This window comes from Papio anubis, chromosome 13, assembly GCF_008728515.1.
Source record: "Papio anubis isolate 15944 chromosome 13, Panubis1.0, whole genome shotgun sequence".
Classification (NCBI taxonomy): domain Eukaryota; kingdom Metazoa; phylum Chordata; class Mammalia; order Primates; family Cercopithecidae; genus Papio; species Papio anubis.
This window is the reverse complement of record NC_044988.1, coordinates 81,772,063-81,787,258: the sequence shown is the minus strand read 5'-3', so window position 1 is coordinate 81,787,258 and position 15,196 is coordinate 81,772,063. Positions and strand designations below refer to the sequence as shown.

At 42.4% G+C, this 15,196-nt stretch overlaps 1 protein-coding gene across 2 annotated transcripts in view; it reads right to left on the bottom strand.

Annotated features, from left to right (window-relative positions):
• Nucleotides 1-15,196, bottom strand: part of HSDL2 (hydroxysteroid dehydrogenase like 2) — an 83,451-nt gene that overhangs the window by 40,878 nt on the left and 27,377 nt on the right. For both annotated transcript variants that reach the window (XM_003911357.5, XM_009188275.4), the window contains exons 5-6: nt 14,647-14,750; nt 12,617-12,715 (exon numbers count right to left, since the gene is read on the bottom strand). In XM_003911357.5, coding sequence (XP_003911406.2) covers nt 12,617-12,715; nt 14,647-14,750 — 203 coding nt within the window. The remainder of the gene's footprint in view (nt 1-12,616; nt 12,716-14,646; nt 14,751-15,196) is intronic.

Below are 15,196 nucleotides of genomic sequence, written 5' to 3'. Positions count from 1 at the left end.
CAATTGATCACTCCCTATATTAGTCTGTTCTCGCATTACTGTAAAGAAATACTTAGGCTGGGCACGGTGGTCACGCCTGTAATCCCAGCACTTTGGGAGGCCGTGGGTGGATCACTTGAGGTCAGGAGTTCAAGACCAGCCTAGCCAACATGGTGAAACCCCGTCTCTACTAATAATACAAAAAACTTAGCCAGGTGTGGTGGTGCACGCCTGTAATCCCAGCTACTCGGGAGGCTGAGGCAGGAGAATCACCTGAACCTGGGAGGCAGAGGTTGCAGTGAGCTGAGATCGAGCCACTGTGCTCCAGTCCAGCCTGGGCAACAGAGTAAGACTCCGTCTCAAAAAAAAGAAAAAAGAAAAAAAAAGAAATACCCGAGACTGGGTAATTTTTAAAAGAGGTTTAAGTGGCTCACAGTTCTGCATGCTGTACAAGCATGGCTCCAACATCACTTGGCTTCTGGGGAGGCCTTGGGGAGCTTGTACTCATGGCAGAAGGTGAAGAAGGAGCAGGCACATCACATGGCTAAAGGAGGAACGAGAGAGCGAGGGGGTGTGCTACATACTTTTAAAAACCAGATAAGAACTTGCTCACTATGGTGAGGGCAGTACCAAGGAGGATGGTGCTAAACCGTTCATGAGAAAGCTGTCCCCATGATCCAATCAGCTCCCACCAGACCCCACCTCCAACACTGGGGATGACATTTTGACATGAGATTTAGGTGGAGACAACATCCAAACTGTATCACTCCCCATTCTCCTTGGAACAGTTTCTTCAGCCAGCTTTCACCTCCTCTGGGTTTCTTCCTACTTTACTCTCCTATGTGGGTCTTCCTCTTCTTGCCAACCTTTCAGTGTTGAAATGGGCAATGGTCCTTTCTCTTCTTCTCACTGCCTAGATGGTATCGTGTAGTTTTGTGGCTTTTAATGCCTTCTATATGTTGATAACCCACAGATTTTTATCTCCAGCCTGGACCACTCTCCTGACCCCTATTCATAAGCCCTGCTGTCTAATGACTGTCCCCGCTTGGGTGTTCAAACACAACACCCCACACTGAATTCCTAAGCTTGCCCTCCATCTGCTCTACGTGCAGCTTTCTCCATCTCAATTCCTGAGATGGAGATAGTCTCCACCGACCTAGTAACTCAAGCCAGAAATCTTTATTTTTTTAATTTAATTTTTTTTTTTTTTTTTGAGTTGGAGTCTCACTCTCTCACCCAGGCTGGAGTACACTGGCATGATCTCAGCTCACTGTAACCTCCACCTCCCAGGTTCAAGCAATTCTCCTGCCTCAGCCTCCTGAGTGGATGGGACTACAGGCACGTATCACTAAGCCAGGCTAATTTTTTGTATTTTTAGTAGAGATGAAGTTTCACCATGTTGGCCAGGCTGGTCTTGAACTCTTGACCTCAGGTGATTCATCCACCTGGGCCTCCCCAAAGTGCTGGGATTACAGATGTGAGCCACCGCACCTGGCTATTTTCCAGAAATCTTGGAGTCACCCTTGACTCTTTCTCTCACGTCCCAAAGGCAATCCATCAGCAGATATTGTTGGTTCTACCTTGAAAATATATCAGAATCTGGCCACTCTCTACCACCTTTACTGCTGTCATCCTGGTCACAGCCACCAAAATCTGTGCCTCACTTCCTGCAATAGCCTCCCAACTGTTCCCCCCTTTGCCCCTCAAGAATCTAGGCTTGGCTGAGCGTGGTGGCTCACGCCTGTAATCCCAGCACTTTGGGAGGTCGAAACGGGCGGATCACGAGGTCAGGAGATCGAGACCATCTTGGCTAACACGGTGAAACCCCATCTCTACTAAAAATACAAAAAATTAGCCGGGCGAGGTGGCCAGCGCCTGTAGTCCCAGCTACTCGGGAGGCTGAGGCAGGAGAATGGCGTGAACCCAGTAGGCAGAGCTTGCAGTGAGCCGAGATCGCCCCACTGTACTCCAGCCTGGGTGACTGAGTGAGACTCCGTCTCAAAAAAAAAAAAAAAAAAAAAAAAGGAATCAAGACTCATCAGAACAGCCAGAAAGGTTTTTTAAACATTTAGGTCCCTTCTCTGCCTGAAATCCTGAAACAGCTCCTCATTTCACCCAGAGTAATCTAAGACCAAGTCTTGGCAAGGGCCTATAACATCTGACCCCCATTTCCTTATGGACATCATCTCATTTTCTACTCCTCTCCCCTCACTCTGGCGACACTGGTCTTCTCCCTGCTCTTGCATCATGCCAGTCATACTAGTCCACAGGACCTATCCACTGCTGCTTCCTCTGCCTTGCATGTTTTCCCTCAGATAACCTTTGGCTAACCGTATTACCCCTAAGACTAACCATATGCTCAAATGTCAAAGTCTATGCTCAAATGTCACCTTCTCAGAAAGGCCAAACCTACCTTCCCTGGTGGTCTGATAGTTAGGACTTGGCACTCTCAGAAAGACCAAACATCTCTTTTCTTTCTTTTTCTTTGAGATAGGGTTTCACTCTGTTGCCCAGGCTGAAGTGCAGTGGTACGATCATGGCTCACTGCAGCCTTGAACTCCTAAGGCTCAGGTGATCCTCCTGCCTCAGCCCCCTGAGTAGTTGGGATGACAGGCACACACCACCACACCCTGCTACTTTTTGTAAAGACGGAGTTCTGCCATGTTGCTCAGGTTGGTCTCGAACTCCTGGGCTCCAGCGATCGGTCTGCTTCAGCCTCCCAAAGCGTTGGGATTACAAGCAGGAGCCACTGCTCCTGGCCTAATGCCAAACCCTTCTACCCTATTTTAAATTACCACCTTCCTTCCTCAATGGCTGAGACTCCAATCCCCTTTCCTTTGTTCTATTTTTCATAACATATTACCTTCTAGCATACTATATACTTTGCCATTCATCACGTTGTCTGTTGAATCTCTCCCAATTAGACTGTAAGTTCCATAAGGACAGAGATTGTTATCTCTTTTGATCTCTGATGTATCTTCAGCAAACAGAACACAGCTTGGCACAAAATAAGGGTCCAATGAATGTTTATTGTATGAATAAAATTTAAAATTCTTAAGAGTCAAAGAAGGCTTTTTCTGACTTTGTTACCCCAGGATCCCAAGGACCTACAGGTGCGGAAATAAAGGAAAGTGGGGGGAGGACAAAGTACAAGTGGTGGTAACAAACTCTTAAATCTCCCATACTAAATGGTAAACTCTTTGAGGGTAAGGATTGTGTCACATTCATCTTAGTACCCACGTGGCCTTGCCTTGCACCAAGTAGACACTTAATAAATTATCTGTCAAATGCGTAACAAGTGAATAGTGCAGAGAACTGTGCCTGGCATGTAAGAATGAATGTTTCGGAAATGAACGAATGTAAAGTGAGAAGTCAGCTGCGCACAGTGGCTCATGCCTGTAATCCCCGTACTTTTGGAGGCTGAGACGGGCGGATCTCCTAAGCTCAGGACTTTAAGATCAGCCTGGCCAACATGGTGAAACCCCATCTCTACTAAAAATACAAAAATTAGCTGGGTGTGGTGGCGTGTGCCTGAAATCACAGCTACTTGGGAGGCTGTGGCCTGAGAATCGCTTGAACCCGGGAGGCAGAGGTTGCAGTGAGCCAAGATCGCACCACTGCACTCCAGCCTGGGCAACAGAGCGAGACTGTCTCAAAAATAAAAAAAGAGAAAGTGACAAGTAATATAAGGGAGGTACAAAGAGGGAAAATAATGTGTTAGAACTTTGTTACCTCAGAGACTTCCCTTTCTAACTATACTTCCTAACTCTCTATATCAACTTTAATGACAACAATGATGTGAGGGAGGGTGATTGAGAAAGGGTGAGAAAAGGCAAAGAAGTTGAAAAAGAGAGACACGATAAAGTGTGAGCTTTTAATTTTTTTGGCTGTGACCCATAATAGGTAACATTTTCATATATGACACTTATATATGAAACAAAAGCTTATGAAACAATACTGACCCTTCCTCTGTGCAATGCACTCTAATATTTTCTATTCGATTCCACTAGAAATAATAATTTTTAAAAAACACAACAAAACAACTCTGGCTGCTACTCACTAAATCAATTTCACAATCCACTAAATTGATTTCATGCCTCACTAAATTGATTTCATGACTCACCAATGAGTCTTGACATACAGTTTGAGAAATATTGAAGAAGTGCCTTTTTCACTCTCTTTTTCCCCACTGCGAAAAACACCACTCTTCTGAAAATCTTAAAAGAATTATCTGCTACAGAAACATAAAAGAAACAAAGAAGCAATAAAACATGGTTTTGGTCCCACAGTGGGGACCAGGAAAGAAAGGAGTGTTGGCCAAATTGCAGAAGAAAGGAATTTAACCAAATTGATTCCTGGACTACTTAGAAGAAAAAGATGGTGATTGGAAAACTGGCTGCAACCCTCAAATATTCCTAAAAGTTACCTCAGCAGCATGCCCCAGTACTCGGTAAATTCTCACCCATAACCCCTTGTTTCCCCTCATCTACACCACAGGCCATAGAATTTTCAGTACTGCTTGGAGCTGGGGAACTCCCTTTATCCAGTACATAGCAGACAGGAAGCAACAACGAAAAGAAATCCTTCATTTATTCCTAAACTAGAACTCTGGATATGTTTCACACAGCTATATGTGGCAGTTCAGTTCAAGAGCACCACTAGGGCTTTAATAATACTTTGCATAAATGCTGGATTAAATATGCTTTTAAAACCTAACTTCTACCAACCTAGACATACACTAGGTAAAAAGGCCAAAGAAGTATCCCCAGTACCCATGTCTACTGCATGATAACCATCCAATCAATAGTTGTTGGATGATGAATGAATAAACAAAATAATGCCAGAAGAAAGAAGAATGGAAATAAACAATATACTAATATAAGGGTCCTTAGAGGATACAGAAAGACGTTAAATGATACGACTGGGAGAATCAGGAAAATCTGGAATGACAGAAATCCTGTAAGATAAACAACCTGGTTTTTCAAGAAATAAGTGGCAAGAAAAAAAAATGAGTGTAACTGCTTTAGATTAAAAACACTTGAGACTGGCCGGGCGCGGTGGCTCACGCCTGTAATCCCAGCACTTTGGGAGGCTGAGGCAGGTGGATCACGAGGTCAGGAGATCAAGACCATCCTGGCTAATAATGTGAAACGCTGTCTCTATTAAAAATACAAAAAATTAGCCAGGCGTGGTGGCAGGCGCCTGTAGTCCCAGCTACTTGGGAGGCTGAGGAAGGAGAATGGCATGAACCCGAGAGGCGGAGCTTGCAGTGAGCTGAGATCCGGCCACTGCACTCCAGACTGGGTGACAGAGCAAGACTCCATCTCACAAAAAAAAACAAAACAAAAACAAAAAAAAAAAACTTGAGACTTATCAAACAAATGCAATGTATGGAACAATTTAGATCCTGATGTAAATAAACCAACTGCAAAGAAAACATTTATGAGACCCTTGAGGGAATTTGAACACTGACTAGATATTAGATGGTATTAAGGTATGTTTGTTAGCTATAATAATTTTGCCTTTTTAAAGAGCCCTAATCATTTAAAAATGCATATTGAAGTATATACAGATGAAATGATGCTATGATTGAGATCTGCTTAAAAATAATGTGGTGAGGGCCGGGCACAATGGCTCACACCTGTAATCCCAGCACTTTGGGAGGCCGAAGTGGGTGGATCACTTGAGGTCAGGAGTTCGAGACCAGCCTGGCCAACATGGCAAAACACCCTCTCTACTAAAGATACAAAAATTAGCCGGGCACAGTGGCAGGCGCCTATAATCCCAGCTACTCTGGAGGCTGGGGCAGGAGAATCACTTAAACCTGGGAGGTGGAGGCTGCAGTGGGCTGAGATCGCGCCACTGCACTCCAGCCTGGGTGACAGAGTGAGACTCTGTCTCAAAAAAATAATTAATTAATAATATAATAATCTGGTGAGGTTAGAAGTGGGTTTAAGGCCGGGCGCAGTGGCTCAAGCCTGTAATCCCAGCACTTTGGGAGGCCGAGATGGGCAGATCACGAGGTCAGGAGATCGGGACCATCCTGGCTAACACAGTGAAACCCTGTCTCTACTAAAAAAAATACAAAAACTAGCCCGGCGAGGTGACGGGCGCCTGTAGTCCCAGCTACTTGGGAGGCTGAGGCTGGAGAATGGTGTAAACCCGGGAGGCGGAGCTTGCAGTGAGCTGAGATCCGGCTACTGCACTCCAGCTTGGGCGACAGAGCGAGACTCTGTCTCAACAAGAACAACAAAAAAAGAAGTGGGTTTAAAGGGAGATGGAGGTGGGAGGGCTGATAAAACTAGATTGGCCATGTGGTGAAATCGCTGAAGCGGAATTGTACATGATGTACTAGTCTCCCTACTTGTATACATGTTTGTACATATGTTTGACTTTTTTCATAAGTAAAAGTTTGAAAAATATGCAACAAAGGGCTTTAGAGGTTATTTATAATACTGAATTTTATATAAGGGGAAACTAGGTACAAACAGCTACTGCAGCTCACACAGCTAAGAAGAATATGTGCAATACAGAAACTGAATTATTTTATTTTTATTTTTTCGAGGGACTGGTTCTTTAGTTCATAAAGACACTTGTCAATATTCAGTATCAAAACAGTTGCACTATTGATTTTTCTTTCTCCCAATCAGCCCCAAAGAGACTACACCAAAGGCTAGTACATTTTAAACCAATAAGCTGCAGGATGTACACCTAACAGACCTCATAGAAACCTTACCAGGGCAGAGAGTGGTGGCTCATGCCTATAATCCCAGCACTTTGGGAGACCAAAGCGGGTGGATCCCCTGAGGTCAGGAGTTTGAGACTAGGCTGGTCAAAATGGCGCAACCCCATCTCTACTAAAAATACAAAAATTAGCCAGGCATGGTGAAAGGCTCCTGAAGTCCCAGCTGCTTGGGAGGTTGAGGCATGAGAATCGCTTGAACCCGGGAGACGGAGGTTGCAGTGAGCTGAGATCATGCCACTGCACTCCAGCCTGGGTGACAGAGCAAGACTCCGTCTCAAAAAAAAAGCCTTACCAGAAAGTGGGGATTGGGTAGGAAAGAAACTTTAAAAGATGAGCAAAGTGCCAGCCCACAGAGCATAGAGGCTATCACAGCCAGACGGAGGTGGCCAGGGTGCCACAAACCCAAAGAAGCAAAGAGAAACTGAGTAATTTTAAATACTAATGTGACGTTTGGATATTTCATCAAAATTAGTTCTGGCAGGGCACAGTAGCTCACGCCTGTAATCCCAACAATTTAGGACGCCGAGGTGCAAGGATTTCCTGAGCCCAGGAGTTCGAGACCAACCTGGATAACATGGCAAGACCCTATCTCCACAAAACAAAACAAAACTAAACTAAAAAGCCAGCTGGGCATGGTGGTATGTGCCTGTGGTCCTAGCTATTCAGGAGGTTGAGGCAGGAAGATGGCTTGAGCCCAGGAGGTCAAGGCTACAGTGAGCTGTGATCATGCCATTGCACTCCAGCCTGGGTAACAGGGCAAGATTTTATCTCAAAATAAATAAATCAAAATCAGTTCTATCATTTCTTTACCTGAACTATATTATATGGTTAATTGAGAATCTGGAATACAGAATAACTGTGCTAAAAAGAAAATTAACAAAATGTGACACCGAGAATATGAAAGCTCAAAGGCTCTCACAGAAGAGAAGATACAGATGGAACTAATTTCCATAATTAATAGATTATGGAAGCCTATTTGCAACTTTACAATCAAGAGTTCAAACATTTGAAGAGTATCTAGGTAGATTACCTCTCTGGTTGCATTATATTTATATGATTTATTTGCCCTAACAAAATTTGTAAACCACTAACGGCAGAAACAATATGTTACTGCTTAATTCTCCAATAGTTCCAAGTTTGAGATATGACTAAAAAGTAATATTTCAATTTTATTAAGCATTTAAAAACTTACATGGAGATTTTATGGTAGTTCAGTATAAGTTGCCAACTTACCAAGTCCACTTAGTAGATAGGAACATTACACAAAAGTTTCCAGCAAATCAAGTAAGACCTTAATGCCTTAACTATCACATTTAATACTAACACAGCATTAAGTAGTAGAAAGGATGCAAGAACTGAAGTTAAAAAAAGGGAAGAAACTGTGTATATATAATGATGAAAAGAAAAGCCTTCCCATTATTGACAAGAACACAACAAATATACGTCCCATCATTGTTACTATTCAACATTATTCTAAAAGGATTAGCTAATCTAATAAGAAATAGAAACATAATTTAACATATAAGGAAAAGGCAGAAACACAATTGTCACTTTTTGTGATAAGACTTTAAACCTAAAAAAACTAGGAGAATCTGCAGAAAACTTTTTAGTACTAATAAGAGAGTTCAGTTTACTAGTATATTTGTAATAAAGATATATCATTTTTATATTTATATATACTTTAACAAATTAGAAAATATATTGAAAACAATAAAAATATAAAATATTGGCTGGGTGCGGTGGCTCACGCCTGTAATCCCGGCACTTTGGGAGGCCGAGGCGGGCAGATCATGAGGTTAGGAGATCGAGACCATCCTGGCAAACACGGTGAAACCCCGTCTCTACTAAAAATACAAAAAAAAATTAGCCGGGCGTGGTGGTGGGCGCCTGTAGTCCCAGCTTCTCGGGAGGCTGAGGCAGGAGAATGGTGTGAACCCGGGAGGCGGTGGAGCTTGCAGTGAGCTGAGATATTTTATATATATATTTATATATTTTTTTAATATATATATATATATATAAAACATCTAGTAATATATTTAACTAAAATGGATAGGACTAGTCTTCTGCTTCCGGAAATACGTTTTCTTTTTTTCACTGCTGGGGGCTGGCATCCCTAACACCGCATTGTTCATGGATCAACTATATGATGACTTACAAACTCTAAAGGGCTGTCTCATTACAATAAAACTATAAATAAGCAATAAGCATTTTTTAAAAGCACTGCTGGGCTCTCAATAAGTCAAGAGAAAACTACTAGTGAAGGCTAGAGAGGAGGAGAAAAGAGAGTGCAGTAAAGCAAGAAAAAAAGAAACCAAGGACATAAGAATTGGAATGTTATTATAGATTATATGATTACCTGCACAGAAAATCCAAGAGACTCTAAATTATTAGACTCAACAAGAAAGTTTAGAAAGATAGCTGCCTATAATGTTTAAATGCAAAAACGTTTCTACACCCTAGCACCAAACAGAAAATATAATTTTTTAAAAAGATACCATCTAGGGCAGGTGTGTGTGGTGGCTCATGCCTATAATCCCAGCACTTTGGGAGGCCAAGGCAGGAGGATCATCTGAGGTCAGGAGTTCAAGACCAGCCCGGCCAACATGGTGAAACCCTATCTCTACTAGAAATACAAAAATTAGCTGGGCATGGTGGCGAGTGCCTGTAATCCCAGCCATTTGGGAGACTGAGGCACAAGAATCACTTGAGCCTCAGAGGCAGAGGTTGCAGTGAGCTGACTGCGCCACTGCACTCCAGCCTAGGCAACAGAGTGAGACTGTCTCAAAAAACAAACAAACAACAACAACAGAGACACTATCTAGAATTGTAGCTGCCTCAAAACGAGATGGTGAGAAAGCGTTCCCTTCCCTAATCTTCCCATGCTCATATGAGTCCTTCAGAATTCAGTGACTTCTGGCCTGGTGCAGTGGCTCATGCCTGTAATCCCAGCACTTTGGGAGGCCGAGGCAGGTGGATCACCTAAGGTCAGGAGTTTGAGACCAGTCTGGCCAACATGGTGAAACCCCCTCTCTATTAAAAATACAAAAATTTGCTGGGCATGACAGTGCACGCCTGTAGTCCCAGCTACTCGGGAGGCAGAGGTTGCAGTGAGCCAAGTTTGTGCCACTGCACTCCAGCCTGGGTGACAAGAACAAAACTCTGTCTCAAAAAAAAAAAAAAGAAAGAAAGAAAAGAAAAGAATTCAATGACTTCCACATTTCCCTCTTCCCCAAAATCTAGGTTTTGAAGACAGTGTAGTCAAAATTTAGCCGGGCACAGCGGCGGGCGCCTATACTACAGACAAGTATTAAACTTTTCTCTTCTCCTATCTCTTCAATGTAGAGAGTTGATATTTGGTACCTGTATTTCATATTCCCAGTTATTCTAGGTAATCCATGTACATTTGACCATATATTAAATATACTACAGGTTTATTTGCTAGCCATTATTTTCTCTCCTCTTTTTTTCTGACTCCTATCTTGAAAACTCTCTGTTCTGACAGATTTGCTGCTTGGTTAACAGCCCTTTCTATAAGACTCTCCTCAAGTGTGGTAGCATATCCACATATCTTCCCTTCATCTTGTCAATAAATAACTATCTTGGCTGAATCCCTTTCCATCAGTAACGTACAGATGTTATTCCACTGCCTTCTAGTTTCTGGCATTGAAGATAAAAGAGTCTGCAATCTTTTTCCTTTGTAAGTAACATATATTCTGCCTGAAGGCTTGGAAGATTTTTTTATCCTTGAAATTCTGAAGTTCTCCCAGATGTCTTTCTCCCCCTCATAAATTCAGCCTCAAATCTGGTCAACCTTTTGGTCTACATCCATATCGGTCTTTCTTCTGCTCAAGGGAATTGTTTCCTATTAGTCATTCAATTATTGTTTCTCCTCTATTTGTTCTCTTTCCAGATATCCTTCTGGGACTTCTGATATTTGCATGTGAAGTTCCCTGGATGTGTCCTCTAAGCCTCTCTCCATTTTCTTCAGGGTGTTTTTGCTCTTCTGAGATATTTCTTGCAGTAGACTATCCAAGCTGCTTACTCAGGTGTTACTCAACATCCAACCCTTCAACTACTATATACATATATGTATTTTATTTGTTTTGTTTGTTTGTTTGTTTGTTTTTTGAGACGGAGTCTCGCTCTGTCGCCCAGGCTGGAGTGCAGTGGCGCCATCTCGACTTACTGCAAGCTCCGCCTCCCGGGCTCACGCCATTCTCCTGCCTCAGCCTCCCGAGTAGCTGAGACTACAGGCGCCCGACACCATGCCCGGCTAATTTTTTGTGTTTTTAGTAGAGACGGGGTGTCACCGTGTTAGCCAGGATGGTCTCGATCTCCTGACCTCGTGATCCACCCGTCTGGGCCTCCCAAAGTGCTGGGATTACAGGCATGAGCCACTGCACCCGGCCCATTATGTATTTTAAAAATACAATCTATTTTTAGTTCCAGAAAGCATTTTTCATACTATAATTCAATCTCTTATGTTATGATTTTTCTTTTTGAACTGAGGTATTTTCTGTTTCTTTAGCAGTTTTATTTCACTGAAAACTACTATTCTGGGTATTCTGTTTATTTTTTCTGTGTCTGGATATTGGGTCCTCTTAGCTGTACTACCATTTTTCTTTGTTTCCTCATAGCACCGTTCACCCTTATGTAGCTTTTTTTTTTGAGACAGTCTCGCTCTGTCACCAGGATAGTTTAAACAATGCCAGCGTTGCCAGCAGTAGTAAGTTATCATATCAGATATACTAGTCACTGAATCTATTTTGGGACTTGATGAAGTCTCCGAGGTCTCCTCACTTCCACACCTCAAGGATAGGAAATACTTACCTTGCCTGTTGAGCCACCCCATTGAGTCCTCAGATCTCCATGGTCAAAGCCCTCTCCAGGAACTTCTGAGTATCTGTTCTTTCTCAAGTTCTCTCCCCTGGCTCCATTCTGTCCTCTAGCTCAGAGAGAACAGTCTTTCACAAGCTTCTCAAGTTCCTTCTCTTACAGAATCAAGTCCTACTCCTTCCTTCCTAGTCCTACCTGCCCCAATCAGGGGAACGGAAGGGACAGCAGGGACATGACTTCCAGTAGTCATCTTCCTAGAAACCCCCTCTGCCGGCAAATTCAGTGAAAAAGATTCCAATTTGCCATCAGTAGAAGTGATTTTTCTTTGTTTTTGTGGTTTTTTCCCCAAGACGGAGTCTCACTGTCTCCCAGGCTGGAGTGCAGTGGTGCGATCTCGGCTCACTGCAAGCTCAGTCTCCCAGTTTCACGCCATTCTCCTGCCTCAGCCTCCCGAGCAGCTGGGACTACAGGCACCCGCCACCATGCCCAGCTATTTTTTGTATTTTTAGTAGAGACGGGGTTTCACCGTGTTAGCCAGGATGGTCTCAATCTCCTGACCTTGTGATCCGCCCACCTTCGTCTCCCAAAGTGCTGGGATTACAGGCGTGAGCCACCGCGCCCGGCCTAGAAGTGTTTTAAAAAATGTAATGAGGCTGGCGCAGTGGCTCACGCCTGTAATCCCAGCACTTTGGGAGGCCGAGGAGGCTGTATCAGTTGAGGCAAGAAGTTCAAGACCAGCCTGGCAAACGTGGCAAAACCCCCTTTCTACTAAAAAAAAATACAAAAAAAATTTTAAAAATGTAATGAAGAGGCCGGGCACAGTGGCTCACACCTGTAATCCCAGCACTTTGGGAGGCCGAGGCTGGCAGATCACGAGGTCAAGGGATTGAGACCAGCTGCTTGGGAGGCTGAGGCACAAGAACTGCTGGAACCCGGGAGGCAGAGGTTGCAGTGAGCCGAGATCACACCACTGCACTCCACCCTGGATCAAAAAAATAATAAGTGTCAGGGACAATACATGAAAATCTAACAAATGAAGTTTTTAAAAATACATACCTGTTTTAGGCCATAATGCATTGACTGCAATTTCACCTTTAAATTCTTCTGCCATTCCAAGCACATACATAGACATACCATACTTAGCAATGGTATAAGCTGAAAGAAGCACAAAAAATAATAATCTAATTATAAAAGAAATTAATTTGATTAACTTGTGAGTAGAAATAACCAATTTTTCTATTACTATTTTCTTCCCGATATATGTGTGTATGTATGTATATACATATATATGTGTATATGTGTGTGTATACATATATGTATATACATGTATATACATACAACATATCCACATACAGATATATATCAGGAAGAAAACAGTAATACACACATGTATACAGACACACATACATATATACATATGTATACACATATTCTTTTTTTTTTTTGAGACAAGGTCTCACTCTATCACTTGGGCTGGAGTGCAGTGGTGTAATCATGACTCACTGCAGCCTCTACCTCCTGGGCTCAAGCAACCCTCCCACCTCAGCCTCCCAAGTAGCTGGGACTATGGGCACGTGCCACCAAGCCTGACTAATTTTAATTTGTTGTAGAGACAGGGCTTTGCCATGTTGCCTAGCCTGGTCTTGAACTCCTGGGCTCAAGCAATCCACCTGCCTTGGTCTCCCAAAGTGCTGGGATTACAGGTATGAGCCACCACACTCAGCCTCCCTGATATATTTTTGAGAATTCTTTTCAATAATATAAAATATAACTTTTAAATGTACTATTTTCTAAAGAACAGTTTTTATAGAAGTGAACAGAGATGAAATCGTTTTATATATTTCCCTCCTAATATTTGATTAAAATAAAAGTGACAGTAATAAACTTTCATTTTTCTTAATACTATAAGGGTAAATTACATTATTATTTCTTAATATGTTATACCTTTTTTTTTTTTTTTTTGAGACTCACTTTCACTCTGTTGCCCAGGCTAGAGCACAGTGGTGTGATCTTGGCTCACTGCAAACTCCACCTCCCTGGTTCAAGTGATTCTTGTGCCTCAGCCTCTGAGTAGCTGGGATTACAGGTGTATGTCACCATGCCCAGCTAATTTTTGTATTTTTAGTAGAGATGGAGCTTCACTATATTGGCCAGGCTGGTCTCAAACTCCTGGCCTCAAGTGATCTGCCTGCCTCAGCTTCCCAAAGTGCTGGGATTACAGATCTGAACCACCATGTCTGGACTTTTTTTTTTTTAAGTATGAAAGTGTTTATTTAAAGGGAAACTGCTGCTAGTAAAACAATCATTACAAAAGGCTGCAAATGTATTTAACCTAGTCAATTAAAGCGGAACTTCTTTCAGTTTTGCTCTGTGGGTTCCCATTCCAAGTGCCTTTCCAAATGTTAGTGAATTGTGCTGAAATAAAAACTAAGTGTTTGATACAACTATTTTAAAGGAGGCACCTATACGTAAATCTTGTTGCTTAGCATATTTACCTTAAACCATTGGTATGCTATGAAAGGTAATAGTTTTTTTTTTTTTTGTCGTGTTTGTTTTTTTTTTGAGACAGGGTCTCTCTCTGTCACCCAGGCGGGAGTGCATACCATGATCATAGCTCACTGCAGCCTCAAACTCCTGGGCTCAAGCGATCCTCCCACCTCAGCCTCCCAAGTAGCTAGGACTACAGGTGCATACCTGGCTAAGAAAAATAAAGTATCCCATAGATAGTTTTTAACCAACTTTATAGATGAATAAATTACACACAGTAAAACACACTCATTGGGAAATGAAAGAGCTTTCTGAAATGGTAAAAATCTGTATCTTGATTTGGATGTTGGTTATATACATTTCTCAAAATTCATCAAACTGAACCATTAAGAGCTGGGCATTTTATTGAATGTAAATTATGCCTCAGTTTTTAAAATTACAGATAAAAGATTAAGAATCTGCTTTCCAAATGCCACTTAATGATTTGGCATAGAAAATTCAATGCTGATTGTTATGTGCAGATTATGATTACATCAGACATACACAGATTTAATTCAAAACAAATTAAGCACAAACCATCCCCTCACCCTACCACCTACCACAGTGCTCTTTGAACCAAACTGGATTTAGGTTTAGTGGTGGACTGATATTGAGGATATGAGCAACTTTACTCTTTTTCAAATAAGGAATACATGCTTTAGATCTGAAAGCAAAAGAAAATACAAGTCAAATTAAACAGCTTTCTAAATTTCTCCACTTTTTTTTTTTTTTTAAAGAGACGGGGCCTCACTCTGTTGCCCAGGCTGGAGTGCATGGCTCAATCACAGTTTGCTAAAACCTTGAGTTCCTGGGCGCCTGGGCTCAAGCAATCCTCCCGCCTCAGCTTTCCGAGTAGCTGGAACTACAGGTGTGCACCACCATGCTCCGCTAATTTTTGTAATTTTTTTTTTTTTTTTGAGATAGGGTCTAGCATTGTTGCCCAGGCTGGTCTTGAACCCCTTGGACTCAAGCACTCCTCCTACCTCAGCCTCCCGAAGTGCCAGGATTACAGGTTTACAGGTGTGAACCACTGCTACCAGCTAACTTCTCCTTTTTCTTTTTTTTTTTTTTTAATTTTAAGACAGGGTGTCTCTGCTGCCAGGATGGAGT